Genomic DNA, 20,623 nt, shown 5'->3' on the forward strand with positions numbered 1-20,623 from the left:
TGGAGCCTAGCGTAGTCCCTGGCACCTGGCCAATTAATGATTTGAATTGAATCAAGCTGAGTTGATTGACTTCATTAGAGCAATATGGAGATGACCTGGTTTTGTCTATTTAAAACTGTGTTTCCTCTTTAAGGAATTTATCCGTTTTTTTGGTTTTTTTTTTTTTTAATGTAACAAATTTTGTTGTCAGTAATTGCTGGCCCGTTTCCAGGCTTACATGCTTCTTTTAAGTCATTTGCTTAAGATGCATGAAGAATTGAACAAAATTACAGAATAAAAGTAGTAAAGACTTGGGGTGGGGTGGGGGAACCTCAAAGCCCTTTCCTTAAAAATTGCTTTTAGCTGGGCAGTGGTGGCGCACGCCTTTAATCCCAGCACTCGGGAGGCAGAGCCAGGCAGAGTTCGAGGCCAGCCTGGGCTACCAAGTGAGTTCCAGGAAAGGCGCAAAGCTGCACAGAGAAACCCTGTCTGAAAAAAAAAAATTGCTTTTATTTTTAATTATGTGTCTGTGTCTGTGTGGAGGCATGTGCAGGTGAGTACAGGTGCCCACGGATGCCAGAGGCATGGAATTTCCCTGGAGCTGGAGTTCCAGGTGGTTGTGAACCACCCAGGTAGATGCCGGCCCTTGAACCCCAGTCCTCTGCCAGATAAGTAGATGCTCCTGACCACTGAACCATCTATCCAGTCCTCTCAAAGCTCTTTAATTTCTACGAATATGAAACAAATTCTGTTTATAACAAGAGGACTTCAGCAACCATTCCTTATTTAAGAATTTTATGCTTGGGAGTTAGAGGGAGGGAAGGCTTTTCTGGGTGTTTTGACAGATTCAAGCCTGTTCCCTTCAACAATTCTGATTAGTCTCAAGTCATCAATAAAATATGCAAATCTGGAATCTCGCTTAGCATATTTGTCTCCTAGAAGGATTTGAATAAATTGCTGTATCAGTCACAGCATTGAGTGAATGAAACTCGGATACTGTTCTTCATTGTTCCCTTTCACTAGGCTGGGTTCTGCCATTACATTTTTGAAGGCTTTCTTATGTATAATTCACATACCGCTCTGCTCACGCACCAAGTCTCCAGTTGGCATTTAGTATATTCAGAGAGCTGTGTACCCGTCACTGCAATCAATTTCAGAACATTTTATCACCCCTAAAGAAAATCCTGCTCCCCTCAGCAATCACCCCCTCCAATTCTTCCATCCCCCAGCAGTAGACAGCCACTAATGTGTCTTCTGTCCCTGGATTTGTCTTTTCTTCACTTTGTATAAAAGAACTCACACAATGCATAGTTCTCTGTGACGGGCTTCTTTTATATAGCATTTTTTTTTTTTTTTTTTTTTTTTGGTTTTTCGAGACAGGGTTTCTCTGTGCAGCTTTGCACCTTTCCTGGAACTTGCTTTGTAGACCAGGTTGGCCTTGAACTCACAGAGATCCACCTGCCTCTGCCTCCCGAGTGCTGGGATTAAAGGGGTGCACTACCTCTCCCCCGCTTAGCATAATATTTTTAAAGTTCATCCATGTTGTAACATGGATTCATATTTTGTTCCTTTCTTTTTATCTTAATTTTCTTATATTGTTCCTTTCTATGACTGAATACTATTCCAGTGTATGATTTTATGACAATTTATTTATCTATCCATTGATTGGTAGATATTTACATTGTTTTGGGTTGTTGTCATGATTAAAGCTGCTGTAAATATTCAGGTGGAGTTATTTTCATTTTTCTGACATCTATACCTAGGGAAAAACTTGCTGAGCTGTGAGCATGAGCACACGTAAGCATATGTACATGTGTATATGTATATGTATGTGTGTGTGTGTGTGTGTGTGTGTGTGTGTGTGTGTGTGGTAGATGCATGTAGAAGCCACAGGAGCCATTACCATTCACTCTTCACCCAATTCCTTAGAGCCAGGGTCTCTACTGAACCCAGAGCTGGCTGGCCCTACCACGTGTTCTGTCTCCACACACTCCGTGCAAGGGCTCCAGCCACACTCTGGTTTTCAGGTGTGCTGGGGTGTGAAGTCTGGTCCTTCTGTTTGTGTGACCAAGCGTGGCTACCCACTGAGCCACCTCCCCAGGCCAGAGTCTTAGAATCACAGTGTGTTTAGCCTTTGGAGGAACTGTTCACAAAGTGACGGTAGCACTTTCCGCTCACTCCCACCAACAGTGTGTTAGGTTTCCACTTGGTCCACATCCTTCCTGGCACTTGCGGTCATCCCTCATTCTGAATATCCACCCTGATGTGTGTGAGCTACTTTCTCCTTGTCTTTATTTTATGTGTATGTGTGGTTTTGCCCTTGCGTGTGTCTGTGGACCATGTGCATGCAGTACCCAGAGAGGCCAGAAGAGGGCATCTGATCCCCTGGGACTGGAGTTAACTAACAGTTGTGTGTGCTCTGAATCAAACCCTGATCCTTTGCAAGAGCAACAGGTGCTCACAACTACTGAGTCATCAATGACCAGCCTCCTCTAGTTCTCCTTTTCTCTGTTTCCCCGATAACCAATGATCTCCGTCTTTTCATAAGCTCACCCACCATTTCTTGATCATCGTCTCTGGTCTCTGTTCAGAGACGCTGCCTTTCTCTCCTACTTTGACAATATGAGTTATTGAATTGCAGGGGGTTCTTTATATATTCTAGACTCACATTTATAAACGTTTTTCTCATTCTGGTTTGTCCTTTCAATTTTTTTAAATGTGTCTTTTAAATCAGAAAGGCGTAAATTTTGATGGAATCCAAATTAATTTTTCTGTGGTTGCTCATGGGCTTTTGATGTCATCTCCAAGAAACCTGTGTCTAATCCAGCGTCATGATCTTCTGAGTCTTATGCTCACAGGTCACACATGTGGGTCTTTAATCAGTTTTGAATTAACGTTTCTATCTGCGCTCTTGTCTGTTCTCAAGTGCTGTGACCTTGGCTACCATGCAAGTCTGAACAGAGCCCTCAGAACGTATCTCTCCGCCGAGTACAACCTTGAAACCTCCAGACATGAAGGCTTAGACATTATTGAAAATGCTGTTGACAACTTAGAGCCAAGGAGTGACAAGCAGAGATTCATGGAGATGTACCCTGCAGCGTTCTGTCCACCCATGAAGTTCGAGTTCCAGTCTCACATGGGTGACGAGGTCAGTGACTGATTTCCTTTTTTTTTTTTTAAGAGTCAGCTGTTTCTTCATATGTTATTTATTATATCATATATTCTTCTTTTGAGTCAGCGTCTCAAACAGGCCAGGATGGCCTCAGACTCACTCTGTAGCCTTGGCTAATCCTGATCTCCTGACCCTCCATCTCCCGACTCTTGAGGCTGTAATGTAAAAGTGACCACACTTGGCTGCCTTGAATGCTTTTTAAGATTTAGTGGTGTGTGTGTGTGTGTGTGTGTGTGTGTGTGTGTGTGTGTGTGTGTGTGTAATGTGCACCTGAGGGCGATGCCCACAGAGGTGAGAAGAGGGTATCAGATCCCCTAAAGCTGAAGTTATAGGTAGATGTGGGTGCTGGGAACTGAACATGGATCCTCTGCTAGAGTGGTGAATGATCTTAGTCACTGAGCCATCTCTTCAGCCCCTGCCATGTATTCTTTATATGAACTTAAGTTTCTATCCTGTTTTATCAGAAAGAAATAAAAAAGAAAGGGAGGGAGAGAAGGAAGGAGGGAGGGGGAAAAAAAGAAAATCATTTTAACTGATCACGAATTATTGCAACATATGTTATATAGAAACAGAGGAAACCAGAGGGAAAATATAGAGCATGTTATCAGTGATAGATGGGTAGATAGATAAGTAGACAGATTGTTTGAGTATATATTAATAATTAATACATCATAGATATATGGATAGGTAGATAGATATAGATAGGTATAAATATGTCTATACCTACTATGTTTCTAATCAGTTTTATTTTTATTTAGTAAATTACTTAATCAGAAATGATGAGCTCAGATCAAGCATCCTTCATCCCCAAATACGAAAGAGATGGTACAAATCTGCTCCAACATTTCAGGTTTCAGAACATTGGGCATTTAGGATTTTCAGATTAGGGACACTCAACCGGTAAAGGCTATGTTAATAGCTCCGAGTCCACAGACCTCTGAAATCTGAAGCATTTCCAATAGGTGCAGTTCTTATACCAACTTGAAATTTTCATTTGTTTTTAAGACAGTGACTCGCGCCGGGCGGTGGTGGCGCACGCCTTTAATCCCAGCACTCGGGAGGCAGAGCCAGGCGGATCGCTGTGAGTTCGAGGCCAGCCTGGGCTACCAAGTGAGCTCCAGGAAAGGCGCAAAGCTACGCAGAGAAACCCTGTCTCGAAAAACCAAAAAAAAAAAAAAAAAAAGACAGTGACTCGCCTTGAACTCTCCACCCTCCTGCCTCAGCCTCCCAAGTGCGGAGATTACAGGTCCATGCCAACACACCCAGTATCACACATACATGCCAATGAGCTGAACGTTTATCCTACCCATCATCTTTCCAAAATCAAATAGTTGCTGTTTCCCTTTTCCATTGTGGTCTGCTAAACGCAATGGTAAAAGTCACAGACATGCATGCCATCAGTCGGATGGTAAGAGTTTCCTTACTGATCTATTAATGGGGTGGGTCTCTTCCCTTCCTTACGGCCTGTCTCTGCTAGGGAACAGTAGCCTCTAATGTTTGGCTGCCCCGTGAGAAGGAACCTTCATCAGCCAGGACCATTTCTGTGGCAAGGAGGATAAAAAGAAAGTGCTTGTTTCATGTGCCATTTTAATGATGCTTTCATTTTGCCCAAATCTGTCATTGAAATCTTGCCCAAAATATCTTCTTCCAGTACCTAATTTGCCTTATGAAGTCTGTCGTGAGTCATGTGGTCTAACTGATACTGGCTAGCAGCCATGATTGAAAGATGGCTTTGGAAAAAAAAATAATAAGGCACTTTTTTGAATGGTCTCTGTCTGTATACATTGTATCATTTCATTCTCACAGCAGTGCCAGGATTAGGGAGTCCTAATGTCCTCTGTCCCCTCCTTACAGAGCAGGAAACTGAAATCGTAAAGCCTGCCACGGGTAGAAGGCAGAGCTCACTAGCAGAAACATCTGCCTGGCTGCAGGGACCACACCCTAGCTGGCAAGCCCTGTAACACCCACCACTCCTTTCCTAATGCCCGGACAGTCTACTTGGGCCATCCTTTACCCGCTGCTCAGGGCTCATTAGGATTCCAAAAGTAAGGCGGCAGCAGCAGCAGATCTCAGTCTCAGGCCCTGCTGCTCACGGAGCAAAGCTTCCTGCCGCCGCCGCCGCCGCCGCCGCCGCCGCCGTTCCCTTCCCTGAGAGCTCTAAGCCAGAGCTGTGTTTTGTGCTCACTGCTTATGTCCAAGTCTCTTTAAAAGTGGAACTTTAAGGTGGCTGTTAAAAGTGAAGACGTAGCCAGGCATGGTGGCATATGCCTGTCTCAGCACCTGAGAAGGAGAAATAGGATTCTAAAAAGAACCTTTCTAAATGGAACAGTTGGAATCAAGAGAGTTGACGTGACTCCTGTATGTGGCATTTAAGTATGAGATTTATGGGCTCAATGGACAAAGGTCTGCAGGCCCCAGATAAAGAGTCAGGCCTCGCCGGGCAGTGGTGGCGCACGCCTTTAATCCCAGCACTTGGGAGGCAGAGCCAGGCGGATCTCTGTGAGTTCGAGGCCAGCCTGGGCTACCAAGTGAGCTCCAGGAAAGGCGCAAAGCTACACAGAGAAACCCTGTCTCGGAAAACCAAAAAAAAAAGAGTCAGGCCTCATGGACCTGTCACCCCATGGCCAAGGGTGAGAACAGGGTGGGTAGACAAAGACACATAGGTCCCAGGGGCTTCCCAGCCAGCCCCTCAGTCTAGCTGACATGGTAAACTCTAGGTTCCGTGAGAAACCATCTCAACACACTCTGGAAAGCAATAGATTAAACACCCCCAAGTTGACTGGTGGCCTCTCCAGGTGCACACAAACAGGCGAGCACATGCACGCATAGACACACATTCACATCCAAAACCGATAAATAATCCTCATGCTTCTGAGGCTGGTGGTGGTGCCTGTCATAACTGCACTTTCTGCCTCTGCATCAGGTGTGTCAGGTCAGCGCCCAGCAGCCGGTCCAGGCAGAGCTCATGCTCAGGAACCAACAGCTGCAGTCCCGACTGGCCACACTCAAGATCGAGAACGAGGAGGTAAGTGTGCTCCCTGGGAGGAGGTAAGGGTGCTCCCTGGGAAGAGGTGAGAGTGCTCCCTGGGAGGAGGTGAGGGTGCTCCCTGAGAGAAGGTGAGGTGAGAGTGCTCCCTGGGAGGAGGTGAGGGTGCTCCCTGAGAGAAAGTGAGGTGAGAGTGCTCCCTGGGAGGAGGTGAGAGTGCCCCCTGGGAGGAGGTGAGAGTGCTCCCTGAGAGGAAGTGAGGGTGCCCTTGGGAGGAGGTGAGGGTGTCCCCTGGGAGGAGGTGAGGGTGCTCCCTAGGAGGAGGTGAACATGCTCCCTGACCCACTGGGATCTGAACTCACACCTAAGCTGGAAGACATTCTCACATGGTCTCAGCATCATTGTCCTTCTGAAGGCCATCTCCTTCAAGTGCTTTTCACTATCAGGGTTCCTCCAAGACTCTCCACAGAGGATAAATGCAAAGGTCCTGCATGCCTCTGTAAATGAACACTTTACCAGGGTTGACTTCGTGTACGTATAAACGTAGTTTGTCTTCTTAAACGATAGCTCATATTGAAAACAGCTCCTTGAATTACCTAATTCATCGCATATGTCCAAAAATACAGTCATATGTAGAATACAAGTTAATTTGATCTTATCTTCTAAAATGAGAAATTCCCCCCTCGCCCCCTGCTTATGCTTTTCCATAGTTTCTAAATTTTTGGTAACTGAAAGTGGGCATTGGTTATAAAATGAATGCAAAAAAATTCGTATTTGAAATAGTACTTGAAGTGGGATAGAAAAATGATTATTTGTGGACATACTTAAAAATATAGACTATAAAGTGTGAATTATCAATATGTAGTGAATCTGGAAAACAGTTGCACAGTTCAGATGCTTGTTTTGGCCACCAACTGTATCAGACTCACGCTCTCCTGATATAAAAATAGGAAGCACAGATGGTTTTCCATTATTCAAGACTCGCAAAGGTGATTTATAGGAACCCAGAATTGGTTCTGTATTTGCAACGGCCTCTGATGTTACTGGGTTTGTGACATATGGGTATTGGTAGGGTTTAGGTATGGTTCCAGAACTCCGTGGTTCTACTGCTTGCCATCACATCCCATGCCAGCATCCTTATCCAACACAGAAGATTATCTCTTCAATGGCTGGGCTGAAGTCTGAACCAACCATTACATCCAGGAAATGGAAATCTCTAGTTGGCCAGACTTGATGCGGTCCTGTGATTGACAGCCCCGATAGAGGTTATATAGAAACAGATAACTTCCAGAGTGTAGAATGTGAAATAATAAAAAGAACAGACTCAGACCAGCAAAGCAGATCCCTGGGGCAAGGGATGTAATTCACTGGCGGAGTGTTTTGCTTGCACATCCATCTCCAGTGCCAGACGGATGATGTGTGGTGACTGGACACTATACTCCCAGCACTCAGGAGATGGAGGCGGGATAGAGGTAAGAGGATCAGAAGGTCAAGGTCATCCTGGGGCTACATAGTGAGTTTGAGGCCAGCCCTGTGTAAAAAAAAAAAAAAAAAAAAAAAACAAAACAAAAAACAAAAAAAAAAAAACAAAAAAAAAGTAAGATGTAGAGAAGAAGGGGCTGGACAATTCATTAAGTGGTTATAGGATGCTTGTGTTGTCGTGAGAACCAGAGTTCACATCCCAGCACCCACGTGGCGGGGGGTAGGGGTGGGGTAGGGGTGGGGAGCTCACAAGGGCCAATAATGCCAGCTCTGGAGTCCAGCGCCACCTTCTGCTACCTCCATGGGCACCTGCACATACACTCACGTAGATAGATAGATAGATAGATAGATAGATAGATAGATAGATAGATAGATAGATAGATAGATAGATGGTAGATACATAGATACATAGATAGATGCATAGATACATAGATAGATACATAGATGGATAGATAGATACATAGATACATAGATAGATGCATAGATACATAGATAGATAGATAGATAGATAGATAGATAGATAGATAGATAGATAGAAAGATAGAGAGATAGATGATAGATAAATAAATGATAGGTAGGTAGATAGATAGATAAATAGAAGATAGATGATAAATAGAAGATAGATGATAGAGAGTTAAAATTATTTATTTATTTTTATCACTTATCACTGCCTGGAACTCCAGGGGATCCAGTGGCTGTTGTGGGTTCCCCAGGCATACACACACACACACACACACACACACACACACACACACACACACAAAAAAAAAAAAAACATGCATAACACAGACCCACACACGCATAAAAACAAAAAAAGGACAATGGGTCTCTACACCATTGAATTGGATCAAACCATACTGTTGAGTGTTTTCTTTTCTTTTCTTGCCTCCATTCTACCCAGAGAAACCAAACCAGCTCTCACTCCAGATGCAGCTTGAGGGCTTTCTATGTAAAGAGGTGGTTCTCAATCTGTGGGTCGTGAACCCCTCTGGGTTCGACTGACCCTTTCACAGGGGTCGCCTAAGACCCTCTGAGAACACCGATATTTACATTATGATCCATAACGGTAACAAAATCACAGTCAGGAAGTAGCAATGAAATAATGTTACGGTTGGGGGTCACCACACCATGAGGAACTGCGTTAAAGGGTCACAGCGTTAGGAAGGCTGAGAACCGCGGGTGTGAAGTCAGTCCACAAATGAGCCTTTACAGAGGACGCCATGACTCTCCTTGACGGCATGATTTGGAGCTACAGTTTTGGCTAGGTACCAGGAATACCCACTGGCCAGCTGCAGAGCACTGGCTCCCAGTGGATCCACCATTTATGTCTAGGGCCTTTCAGTGAGATTTTTGTTTGTTTTTATGTTTTGTCTTGTTTTGTTTTCATATCTTTCTGCTATTTCACTTGGGAAATGCTTTCTAAACTCCAGGAAAATGCTGTGTTTTACACAGGATCGAAATTGGCTGGCTACAGGCTTCTTTTATTGGGCTTTGAAATTTTGACTTGTTTAAAAAAAAAATCAGCCAAGCAGTGGTGGTACATACCTTTAATTCCAACAGTCAGGAGGCAGAGACAGGTGGCTCTCTGAGTTCAAGGCCAGCCTGGTCTACAGAGTGAGTTCCAGGACAGCCAAGAAGACTACAGAGAGAAACCCTGTCTCAGGCGGGGGTTTCAGAAAAACCTGTCAAAAAAGAGAAGTGAGACCCCTCATCTCTACTTTGCCATCTCATTCACCCCCCAGTTCTGTGTCTGGCCACTGCACATTTGAGCTTGTGACCCTTAATATTTACCACATTAGGGCTAGGGAAGAGAAGCCCAGCCTCCCATGCCGGAAGAGGCAGGTGGTGTCTTTTCATGTTAACGGTGAAAGGTTTGCTGTAGAGTCAGAGAACTGGAAACCGCAGGACTGTGAGCCTAACTGGTGGCCTCTGGCTTGCTGGGAACTGTCAGGAAGTGAGCGTCCCCATAAAGAATGACTAAATTGGCCTCTTGGATTTAGATTTCCAGCCGTACTGAGAGAGAGGAGAGGGATTCTGCGCTAGACACAGAGGCCTGGGATGATAAAAGAGTTTGGCCATCACCCCAGTTCTCTCTGAGGATGAGAGAGAGGATGAGGAGGCTGACATTATATAAAACAGGGAATTTTGTTCTCTGGTTCTCTTCCTTCCCTGAATGTCGAGGAGCATGTGTGACATTTCAGGTATTTTTCCAGGTGTGAGGGGTGGAGCTGATTCCATTATGGTGAGCTCTGACTACCAGGAGACGCAAAGGTAGGAAGTGTTTTTCCTGGGAACAGCCAGGCTCTCTTTGCTGGTTGAGGTCCCTCTGTGGTTCTTGTCTCTACCGGAAATTAGGAATTTGCTTCTGTCTTCCTCTGATAAGAGAAGGGACATAAAACTGGCATGTGGGTATCAAACCAAAATATACAGGGAACGGAACACACAGTGATTCTCTCGTCTGTGCAGATGGTAAGCCCAAACTTGGATGAGAACACTTTAACTACCTAGAGTTGTGAATTCCAGAGACAAGATCACTGTTGAAGGGTAACTTCGATTGTGTAGCCAGTTAGTTCAGTTAAGCAGATTGTGGACCTTTGGCCGCATCTGTCGGCCAGCACTTGAAACCCTATGAGGTCACCCTAGGAAGAGAGATTTTAGACTAACCCTTGGAGACCCTTTTTGGCCCAAGGACAAATTGTCTTTGCCCTATACTGCTAAGTTTTAAAAACCCAGTTGCTCTCATTTAAAAACTGGAAGTTGTATTGAGCATGGTGGTAGCACACCTGTGATCCAGCACTTAGGAGGCTGAGGCAGGAGATTGACTGTGAATGCAAGGCCACCCGGGAATACATATGAGATACAAAGGGAAGAAGATAAATAATATAAAGACAGGAAGTTTTACATAGAGTTATCAATATCATCCTCCTAAGACCTCGGAGGACCTGGGCACACTGGGGGCACATCACCCCAGGACAGCAACGGGGGCAGGCCTTCATGTGTCTCTCACCTCAGTCTTTCACAGCTCTCCACTCTGTCTACTCTCCTCATTTCCACTCCTAATTTCTTTCTTTTTTTTTTAACAATGTCCGCCCTATATGAGAAGAGAGGAGCAAGAGATGTTTGTAAAAATGCACAAAAATGTACATCAGCTGAAGGTAAAGGTGTGGGAAGGGATCCGTTAGATTTGTGTTGGACAGACATGCAGAGGGGCTGGTGACGCTGGCCGTTACTTCGCAGCTTTACTGTTGATGTCTTAAGCTTTCTAAAGCGTTTCGGCTTCACTGCACCTGCGCACCTTCATCCCGAGACCTCAGCCCCATGGCCACATCCCCTGTAACCCTCACTGTGAACCAGCAGTCTCACCCTTCCTAATGCCGCGACCCTTTGATGCAGTTCCTCAGGGTGTGCTGACCCCCCCCCCCAACCATAACATGATCTCCTCGCTACCTCATAACTGTCGTGTCGCTGCTGTTATGAATGGTGATGTAAATATCTGATAGGCAGGAGATCTGATATCCACAGGATGAGAACCGGAATAATATAAACCTTTTCAAAACCCTTTCCCACTGACACCAACCTGTGACGTCATTTCTTTGATTTCCCTCGTAAGGATATCTGCCTGGGGTCATGCCTGTTGCTGCTCCTTTCCAAAGCCGGCCTCTGGCATGATGCCTTGGGTAGGATGGTTCCTGTCACTTACCTAGCACCCCTCTTACTGTGCACCCCTGAAGACAGAGGGAGTTCATGGGCTGGGAGATGGCTCCATGGGTAAAAGAGATACACAGGTGTGAGGACCTGGGTTCGGATCCCCAGAAACCATGAAAGGCTAGACACGGTAGTACAGTGCTCCTACTCAAGATGGGACGTGGGGACAGGAGAATCACCGGAAACTCACAGGCCAACTAACTAGTTGAACAAGCCATCTTAAACAAGGTAGAAAATGAAGATTGATGCCTGATGTAGTCATCTGACCTCCACATGTGTGTCATGGTGCGTGCACATCTTCAGTCACAGACACGAATACACACACACACACACACACACACACACACACACACAGGCGTACACACATACACATACAACACACACCAAAAAAGTTGGCTTTTTTTCCCTCCCGGTAGCAATGACTACAGCAGAACCCCAAGTAGTATAATCCCATGACTGAACCCTCCAGGGGAATCTTCAGGCTCTTTACGATCTTGATACAAGATGTGGGGGTTGGGGATTTAGCTCAGTGGTAGAGCGCTTGCCTAGTAAGCGCAAGGCCCTGGGTTCGATCCTCAGTTCTGGAAAGAAAAAAAAAAAAAGATACAAGATGTGAAGCAGGTCACTTAGCTCTAACTGTTATTTCTGATCTTCTCTGTGGCTTTTGTCACCGTCCCTAAGCATCTCCAGTTGGCCTGCAGCTTTCCAATGCTGCCCCGGCAGTGACAGACTAGGTAAATGACAGCGGCCACCTGCCCCGTAAGTGACGTTGTCATCCAGACAAAGCTGAGACCAGTCTACCGTCTTCCACTGCAAACACACAGGGATCGTGTTTCGAATAAGCTTTAACTCCCAGAATGGTGGACTTTCATCGACAGGAACCCCCTGAGAAAGGAGGGGAGTTTCTAGAAGATGAATACAAGCGTGTGGCCCTGGAGGGGGATGACAGAGCTCAGAGTGGCTGGGCAGAGCCACCACCCGCTGCCTCTGTGTGCTGAGGGTCCTGTGGCAGGCATCCCTGAGAAGGAGCGGGGCTTTGACCTCACCTTCACCCTGCAGACTTTTTCTCAAAGTCCCTTGTGGCCCACTGCCCAAGTCACAGGTCACATGAAGATGAGTAAATCATACCTGGCTTCATGTTGCCCCACTATAGGTAGAAACATAGACCTCTAAAATTCTGTCCCAGATGCTTGTGAACAGTGGATTTGAGATCATCCTTTCGACCACAGTGAGAGTCCAGTCTATCCGTCAGGACTATTAAATCAGAGTCAGGGTGGGTGGTCTTGAGGAAAACAGGTTCTCTGAGAGACAGCTGAAGGCAGGGACTGTGTTCTAAGAGCCTCTGGACAGTGACGCTGTTGCCTTCCTTGGATTGAGGTCGATCACAGCTGAGAATGAATTTTGTTAAAAAGAAAAAAATCAGTGCCCCCAGTGTTTATAAATACAACCTCAGATGCTGGCAAACAGAGGATTAATGTGACTCTTACCACCCCCTCGACAAAAAACACACAGAGCAACAAAGGCTGGATGTTTTTCAGCTCTGTTGTATCTTATCCAACTCAGACAAGGTCACTGGTGTCTGTACCACTGTTAAGGGACGAGGAGAGGCCAGGGCAAGATGCTGCCTCTGCTCTTGCCTTCTATGGCTCGCACTGACATAATTTCCATAGCCTAGGCACAAATCCAATCTGTGTGTGTGTGTGTGTGTGTGTGTGTGTGTGTGTGTGTGTGTGTGTACACGTGTACGTGTGTATGCATGCGCACGCATGTGTGTATGGTCCCCTTCTTCTGTTTCAAATCCATCTGTAATGATACAGTGGTGTCATAGAAAGACAGTGTCAGTGAAGTACCTTCGCAGAGAGATGAGTCAATCCCAGTGGATATGGAGGTCTTCATCCAAAACACGCTTCAAGGGCACCACACCATCAGAGAGTCCAGGGTATGTTCCAGCATGGATTGTGTTTCCCCCCAACAAATTCCTATGTTGAACTGCTAACGTCCACGTTCCATGGCTCAGAATATGACCTTATTTAAAGAAAAGATTTTTAAAGAGGTTGTCAAAGGCTGATCGTTGGGGTGGGCCCTGAGCAAATGTGGCCGATGTCCCTGTAAAAAGGTAGTGTTGGAGCCCAGAGACACCAAGGGAAGGTGGCGTTTCATAAGCCATGAAGAATGCTCTGAGACCAATCCTTCCCACCCAAGTCGGAGAGGAGCTCTAACCTGGAGACGTACATTTGACCTTGGACCTCCAGGCTCCCTGACTGGGCGATGATTGGTCTCTGCTGGTTATAGTGGGATGACAGCTTGCCTGAGCAAGCTAACGCGGTGTATTTGGAGATGGAAACAAGCAAAGTGACTTTCACGGTCTCTCCAAAGACTGTCGAGAGGACAAAGCCACCAAGAGCCAGAGTGCGTAAATCCTACAGAGGGGATTTTTTTTTTTTTTTTAACAGCTCAGAGTAAGTGTTCGCTGTGCAAGGATGGAGACCTGACTCCAAATCTCCAGCTCCCACAGTATGAAAGCAGAGCGTGGTAGCACATGCCTATACCGCTTGTATGGGGTGGGTGGAGACAAGTGGATCCTAGGCGTTCACTGGCTGCCTGGCTGGCCTCACCAACAGGATGAGTGTCCAGGTCACCAAAGAGCCTGTCTCAAGGCAGGAAGACAGCCAGCGTCCTCTGCTGGCCCCTACATACTGACAAACCGACGCACGCCCCCCCCAATAGTAGAACACATACATACGCATGTACAAACTCACTAATGGTGATGATGATCACGTTTCTAATCCCACAGAAGTTACCCATCACTCATTTTTATCCACAGGCTTGAGGAGAAAAAAATAGGTTTGTGTCTTTCGTGTGTTCCTTGTCAATTATTTGGAATTTGCTTCTACCGAGCCCACCCACATTTCCCCTGCAGCCAGTGAGGAGTCAGTACAAGCGCTGTGTTCGCTTTAGTATGTTTATTTTGGTGAATCCCCTCTGCGACTTATTATCATGGCTTGTGTCAGAAGCCGCTGTTATTCTTCACAGAGAGCATCCCACGGGATGAGACGGAGTCCCAGCCAGGGTGTCTGGTGGCTTCTGTCACTCCCTTCTTCTTCTTCCTGGCAACTCCAGATTTGACTGTGACACCACGTGTCTGAGAAGGGAATTGCCTTGCACAAAGAAAGCAGTTGGTTTTGGTTCCTCAGGCCCCCGGTCTGTTTGGGTGAATTTGAGAACGCTGCTACCCCTGGGTATCTTCGCCGTCAAAGCACAGTTCTAGTGAGATGTTGTTTTAGAACTGTTGTATTATCCCAGTGAGCATACTTTAATAAACAAATTCCAACCCCCTCACAGGTCACTTAGGACACACGACAGGCAGGCGTGGGTTTTAATTTTCATCCGTGGTGACTTCTGTTGGTTTAGTTCGAGGTCAGGTCTTCTTGGGAGGTTGGGGGAGTTTTGCGTCTTCTTGCCTTCGACACCTGGCCTTTGGAACTTGCTCTTCGGTGATTGTTTTCATGTCATTGTCCTCATATTTTAAGCACCTTCCACTCTGCCGGTGTCTTAACATTTCTATGTAGCTTTTGAAGTTGTGCTCCACCTCACACTGCTATTTCTGGTCTCTTTGGTTTTTGTTTTTGTTTTTGTTTTTACCCACTTAAGACAGCCCCTTAAAAAAACGAACTCTCCTCTTCTGTTGCGTGAATGTTTTTCAAATGTGTCCTGGCGGCTTCCTTCCGGCTGTTTCTTCCCAACTCTCTCTCCACTAAGCTAAGTTCTCCTGACTATTTTCTTTCTGTCTGTCTTTTCCTGTTATTGCTCATCAGCCCTGCTCATCCTATTTTAGAAGCAGGAATCTGAGCCGACGCTCCAGCTCTTACAACTTTCAGGGGCTCCCTACTGCCCTTCCACTGGGCGTGCAGAGCTGGGCACTTGATTGGCATGTCATTCTCCCCCTGCTCATATGAAACTGCATGTTGGGGCTCCAAGAGGCCAAGCTTGCTCCCTTTGCATCCTCTGCCTTGAGTCCTAGGGCCTACTTCTTGACGCCCCAACACATGTCTCAGAATTCAGCCTCCCCTCATGGCTTCCCTGCCTCCCTAGAGAACGGCACAGACACTCACACACATCTTAGTAAAATAAAGGAGTTTCCATGAATAAAGAGGGGGTCCCGTTTATTTAATAGTGTTTCATTCGAGTAACAGACTTTCCATTTCCTAACATGAATATAAAACTCAGGGAGCTATAAAAATATATCTGCCTTCAGTAATTAGTGTTTTGTGTATGCATAGATACCTTAAATGATATAAAAAGTGTGTTTTCATTTAGAAAGATGATTTAGTTCTCATTCAACTAGTTTCATGAAGGCTCCTCCCAGGTCTAGCTATTCTGTGTGTCGCTGTATTTTTAGTACTCACGTGCACCCTTTCATGTCTGTTTAAGATACAATATTGTTAAAGCATGGGCATCATGCCCATTTTAAAATGTTTCCACAAATAACAAGAACACACTAGTCTGACCTGAGGTAGTGAGTTGTCTAACCCTCATAGGTATAGGTATATAATCATGACCTTTGAGGTTGCTGCCTGTAGTCATGGTTTTTTAAACCAATGTTCAAATATGCTTCTTCACAGAAATACCTATTTTCTACATTGTGCATATTCCAGGAACAACAAAATCTATTACATTCTCTGCATTCTTTTTTTTTTTTTTTTTTTTTTGAGACAGGCTCTCACTGTATAGCCCTGGCTGTACAAACTCAAACTCACTTTGTAGATCAGGCTGGTCTCGAACTCACAGAAATCCCCCTGCCTCTGCTTCCCTAGTTCTGGGACTAAAGATGTGTGCCACGAGGCATTCTCTGCATCTTCTTAAGAGATGCCGTAGCGTGCTCATTTTTTGGTATCCAGACTAGTATTGATTGATTGCTCTTATTTCCTAACTACACAATATGATGGGTTTTTTTCCTGCTCTGTGTGTGTCTGTGTGTGTGTGTGTCTGTGATACACATGTAGAGGTCAGAGGACACCTGACAGTAGTCAATTGTCTCCTTCAACCAAGTAGGTTCCAAGTATTAAACTCATGTCCTTACACATGATGGCAAGCACCTTTACCCACTGAGCCTCAATGGCCTTGGGTTTTATTGTTTTATGGAATTCAAAAGATTCCTGCTTCTCACAATGATGGTGTGGTTCACTCAGCTTCATCTTGCGTTCATGTCTCATGCATGGTCCAGGACAAAGTACATGGCAAAGCATGAAGCCCACGCCACAAGAGTCAGCCTCCCAAAAGGAAGCGCGTCCAGTACTTTGAGCAGTCATAAAATCTGGTCATTCTAAGTTGCTGGTGCCCTGTAAGCTTGGAAGTACAAACTTTGTTTTTGGAGGCTGATGAAATTACTTTAGACCTCAATTAGCTCTCCACGGATGTCTAACAAGGGCCAACAAAATGGCTCAGTGCGTAGAGGCACTTGCCGCCGAGCCTAAAGACCTAAGTTTGATCTCTGGAACCTACACAGTGGAAGGAAAGAAGTGACTTCCAGAGTTTGTCCCCTGACATCCACATCCCCATACACGCTGTGGCTCGAGCATTCCCACACACATACACACAATAAATAAATAAATAAATAAATAAATAAATAAATAAATAAATAAATGCAAGGGGCGTTAAAATTTTTTTTTCATGTGTAAGAATGATAATTAGGTACTTGAAGCGATTTGGAAAAGCCATTAGTGATAGCTAGAAGAAATAATAAATACCAGAGACAGACCACAAAAGCTGCAAGTAACATGCTGCCGAAGAATTGCTTCCTGAATCCAGGGAGATGAAAACGAGCTGACGTCTCAGCAGAGAAAATGAACAGTGAGATGAGAGACCGGGAAGTAACCTCGTAGAAACTGGAGAGCTAAGAATGATGGGAAAACCGCTCCAAAGTGGTGGGTGGTCTGTAGATTAGACACAGCTGAAGAGTGAATCACCAAAAGGGACAAATCGGGAGGCGGGGGGGGGGGGGGGGGGGGGGGGGGGGGGGACACGACACTCATCAAAACACTACCTGCAAAATCAAAAGAATAGAAAATACAGACGAGAAGAAAAGGATTACGAGGCAAAGAGAACATGGTGCTGTGTGCTGTTGCAAGTGGACTCTTGGAAAGGAATTGCAGAAACAGAGGCAGTCGTGTAAGAGAGGAGAAAAGCCAGAACTTAACAGATCAGTCTTTAAAAATCTGTGCCTGTGGGGGACTGAGTCTGACAGCCTGAGAGTCTCCCTGGGACACACACGGTGGAGAGAGAGAGGACCCTCTCGAGTTGTTCTCTGACCTCCATACTCTTGTAACACAAGTGCATTCACACACACACACACACACACACACACACACACACACACACACACACACGAAACATATAGATATGTATGTATCAGTGCCTAGACATTTCATTGTGAAACTATAGAACCCAAGGGTGAGTAGAAAGCTTTAAAAGAAGATGGATGGGGGGAAAACAGATTTCATTCAAAGCAATGACAGGTTAATAGTAAAATTTTTACTCGGTGGAAACGTGAAAGCCACAAAAAAAGTGCAGTAACACATTCCATAGTCTAAAGAACTGTCCAGCAGGGAAGTATCTCTCATAAGTGAAAAGAGATAGGAGACTTCAAGTGGATGAAATAGACTCAACTACAAAGAATTCCCCATGGTTACTTTTAAAATATAAGCAATGGAGATCAAGGAGCCTATTAAATACCTGGATAAATCAAAATGAATATTGAATATATAAAAGTAATAATGTCTTGGTTAAATATGTCTAGCTACTTACCGAATTTCCTATTGTAATGCACTATAAAGTAGTATCTGAATTAGGAGAGGCAAATGGAACTAAATTCTCTAGACTCTATATTATATGAGAAAATGAAAACCTGTTCATTTATGGTAGTCTTTGATAAGCATAAACTATGTGATCTTTCTTAAAAACTGGATCATAAGGTGATGATAGAAGATAAATTTAAAAGCACCTAGGACGTTGTATTAAATATCCTTGTGACCATGGGGTAAGAAGATGTTTCTTAAGTAGGACACAGAGAGCAGTAGTCATAAAGAAAAGGGCTGATACACGGGCAGTATCAAACATAGAATCCGGGGTCAGGAGGATGGCGTAGCCATTAAAGGCGCAGCCGCTAAAGGCTCTTGCCACAGAAGCCTCGGGACCTGAGCTCAAGCCTCAGAACCTATAGAAAAGTGAAAAGAGACACTAACTGCACAAACTTGTCCTCTGACCTCCAATTGAATGCTGGGCATGGTACACACACACACACACACACACACACACACACACACACACACACGCTAAATAAAACATAAAAAAAGGAGAAACCGTGTTCATCTAGACGGTAATGAAGCTGGAGTCAAGGGGAAAATAATTAGTAACATGAATAGCGAGACTCAGAGCCCTGTAGCACATTGGTTGACAGGTTTCAGAAAGTATTCCCACGGGAGAGATGGAGGGTACCTTTCACATCTGGTAATAGGCTCAAGCTCGTGCAGCAGGAAGATAGTTACGGAAACCACATAAGACCACTGCACACCAGCACCATGGCTTAAATTAAAAAGACTGACAGTGCCAACTGTTGACAAGGATGTGGAGCCACAGGAACTCTCCACCAGGCTGGCGGGAGCATAAATAGCATCCTTGTGGAAAGCAACTGGGCATTTTCCAGACATACCAATTCTCTCCATGTATGTGTAGCCCAGCAAGATTGTGTTCATCACACTATAATTAATCCATTAAAAAAAAAACCAGCTAAAAGTTAGTCATCTGTCAATCACGGGGTGAATTATGATTTGTCCTGGCAACAAATACTAAGTAGTGAAAGACTATATTCACGAGAAATGAATCTCGCTGACATTGAGCAAAGGAAATCAGATTTATGCTTTACTATTCTGTTTCTATCAAGTACCATCAAAATATTAGAAACTAGGGTAGTGGGGGGTTGGATGTGCGGCTTCATGGCGGAATGTTTAGCACATAGGAGCAGAATTCTGGCTTTGGTTCCCAGTAAGGAAAAAAGGAAGCAAGGCAGGAGGGAGGTTAGTACACATATTGAGAGGAAGAAAAATGTGGGGTTTCCACTTGAAGGACAGTCAGAGTGTTCATAAAGTACACTTTGGGTCTGAGAGGTGTTTATATAGGTGTGTTCATGTTGAGATTATTCATCGGGCTATATACTTAAGGTCTGTGTATTTTTTTTCCTGTTTGTAGTCTTACTTTAATTTAAAAGGTAAACAAGAATGAAACTGAGAGTCTCTAGTGGTCTGTGAGGTTTTTAAGGGTACCAATGGCTTATAAGGGTCATCTGAGGTCCCATTGGCCCGTCTCTCTTCCCTCACCCACCACGCTCTGAAGTAATCTCTCCCTGAGGGACAGACAGAATCTCGCTGAGAAGTATAAGGCTCACAGAACAATATGCCAATGAGTGAAATGTTTTTTCTGTTCCCAGGTCAAGAAAACGACAGAAGCCACCCTCCAGACGATCCAAGATATGGTCACTATCGAGGACTATGACGTGTCTGAGTGTTTCCAGCACAGCCGATCCACGGAGTCTGTGAAGTCCACTGTGTCTGAAACCTACCTGAGTAAACCCAGCATCGCCAAGAGACGAGCCAACCAGCAAGAAACCGAACACTTCTACTTCATGGTGCGCCCCCTCCCACTCCCCGGCACCTCTCTCATGACGCCGGAGTCTCCTGGAGGTCTTGATTTAAAATATGGTCACCTCTGCACCCTCAGAGTTCCAGATGGAGGCAGTCTGGGTAGATGTGAGGAGTTGGGATTTCTCTAAAACAGACTGGGAGGTGGGGGGCGGGGTTTGAGCAGATGTGAGGATGTCTTACTCTGTGGTTCCTCCAACTTGGTTTTTTGAAACAGATTTCTTTCTGAACCCGGAGTCAACATGGCCCATAAGCACCTGGGATCTTCCCATCTCCCCTCCACCCTAGTGTGGGGATTGCTCATACACACTGCCACACTCTGTGCTGGAGATCTGAACTCAGCTCCTCCTGCCTGCACGACCATCCCTGTTTTCCCAACCCAGGCTTTTTCTAGTTTCACATGGGTCCATATCACGAGGGAGTTTGCTAAAATGCAGCCATTTCAACAGGTCTGGGGAGGAAGATCCCAGAGCCTGTGTGTCCAGTAGGCTCTCAAGGTCTGGCTGACTCAGCTAGATTATAGATCACACATAGAGTAGCAGAATTCTAGGAAACACATAAAGCAACAAGGCTCTAGTGCCCCTCCGGGAGGTCCCGGGACACTGG

General features: G+C 45.3%; 1 protein-coding gene across 4 annotated transcripts in view; it reads left to right on the forward strand.

Annotated features, from left to right (window-relative positions):
• Srgap1 (SLIT-ROBO Rho GTPase activating protein 1) overlaps positions 1–20,623 on the forward strand; it is a 279,322-nt gene that overhangs the window by 211,000 nt on the left and 47,699 nt on the right. For all 4 annotated transcript variants that reach the window (XM_076554167.1, XM_076554169.1, XM_076554168.1 and 1 more), the window contains exons 7-9: positions 2,906–3,127; positions 6,075–6,176; positions 19,807–20,004. In XM_076554167.1, coding sequence (XP_076410282.1) covers positions 2,906–3,127; positions 6,075–6,176; positions 19,807–20,004 — 522 coding nt within the window. The remainder of the gene's footprint in view (positions 1–2,905; positions 3,128–6,074; positions 6,177–19,806; positions 20,005–20,623) is intronic.

This window comes from Peromyscus maniculatus, chromosome 18 (assembly GCF_049852395.1).
Source record: "Peromyscus maniculatus bairdii isolate BWxNUB_F1_BW_parent chromosome 18, HU_Pman_BW_mat_3.1, whole genome shotgun sequence".
NCBI lineage: Eukaryota > Metazoa > Chordata > Mammalia > Rodentia > Cricetidae > Peromyscus > Peromyscus maniculatus.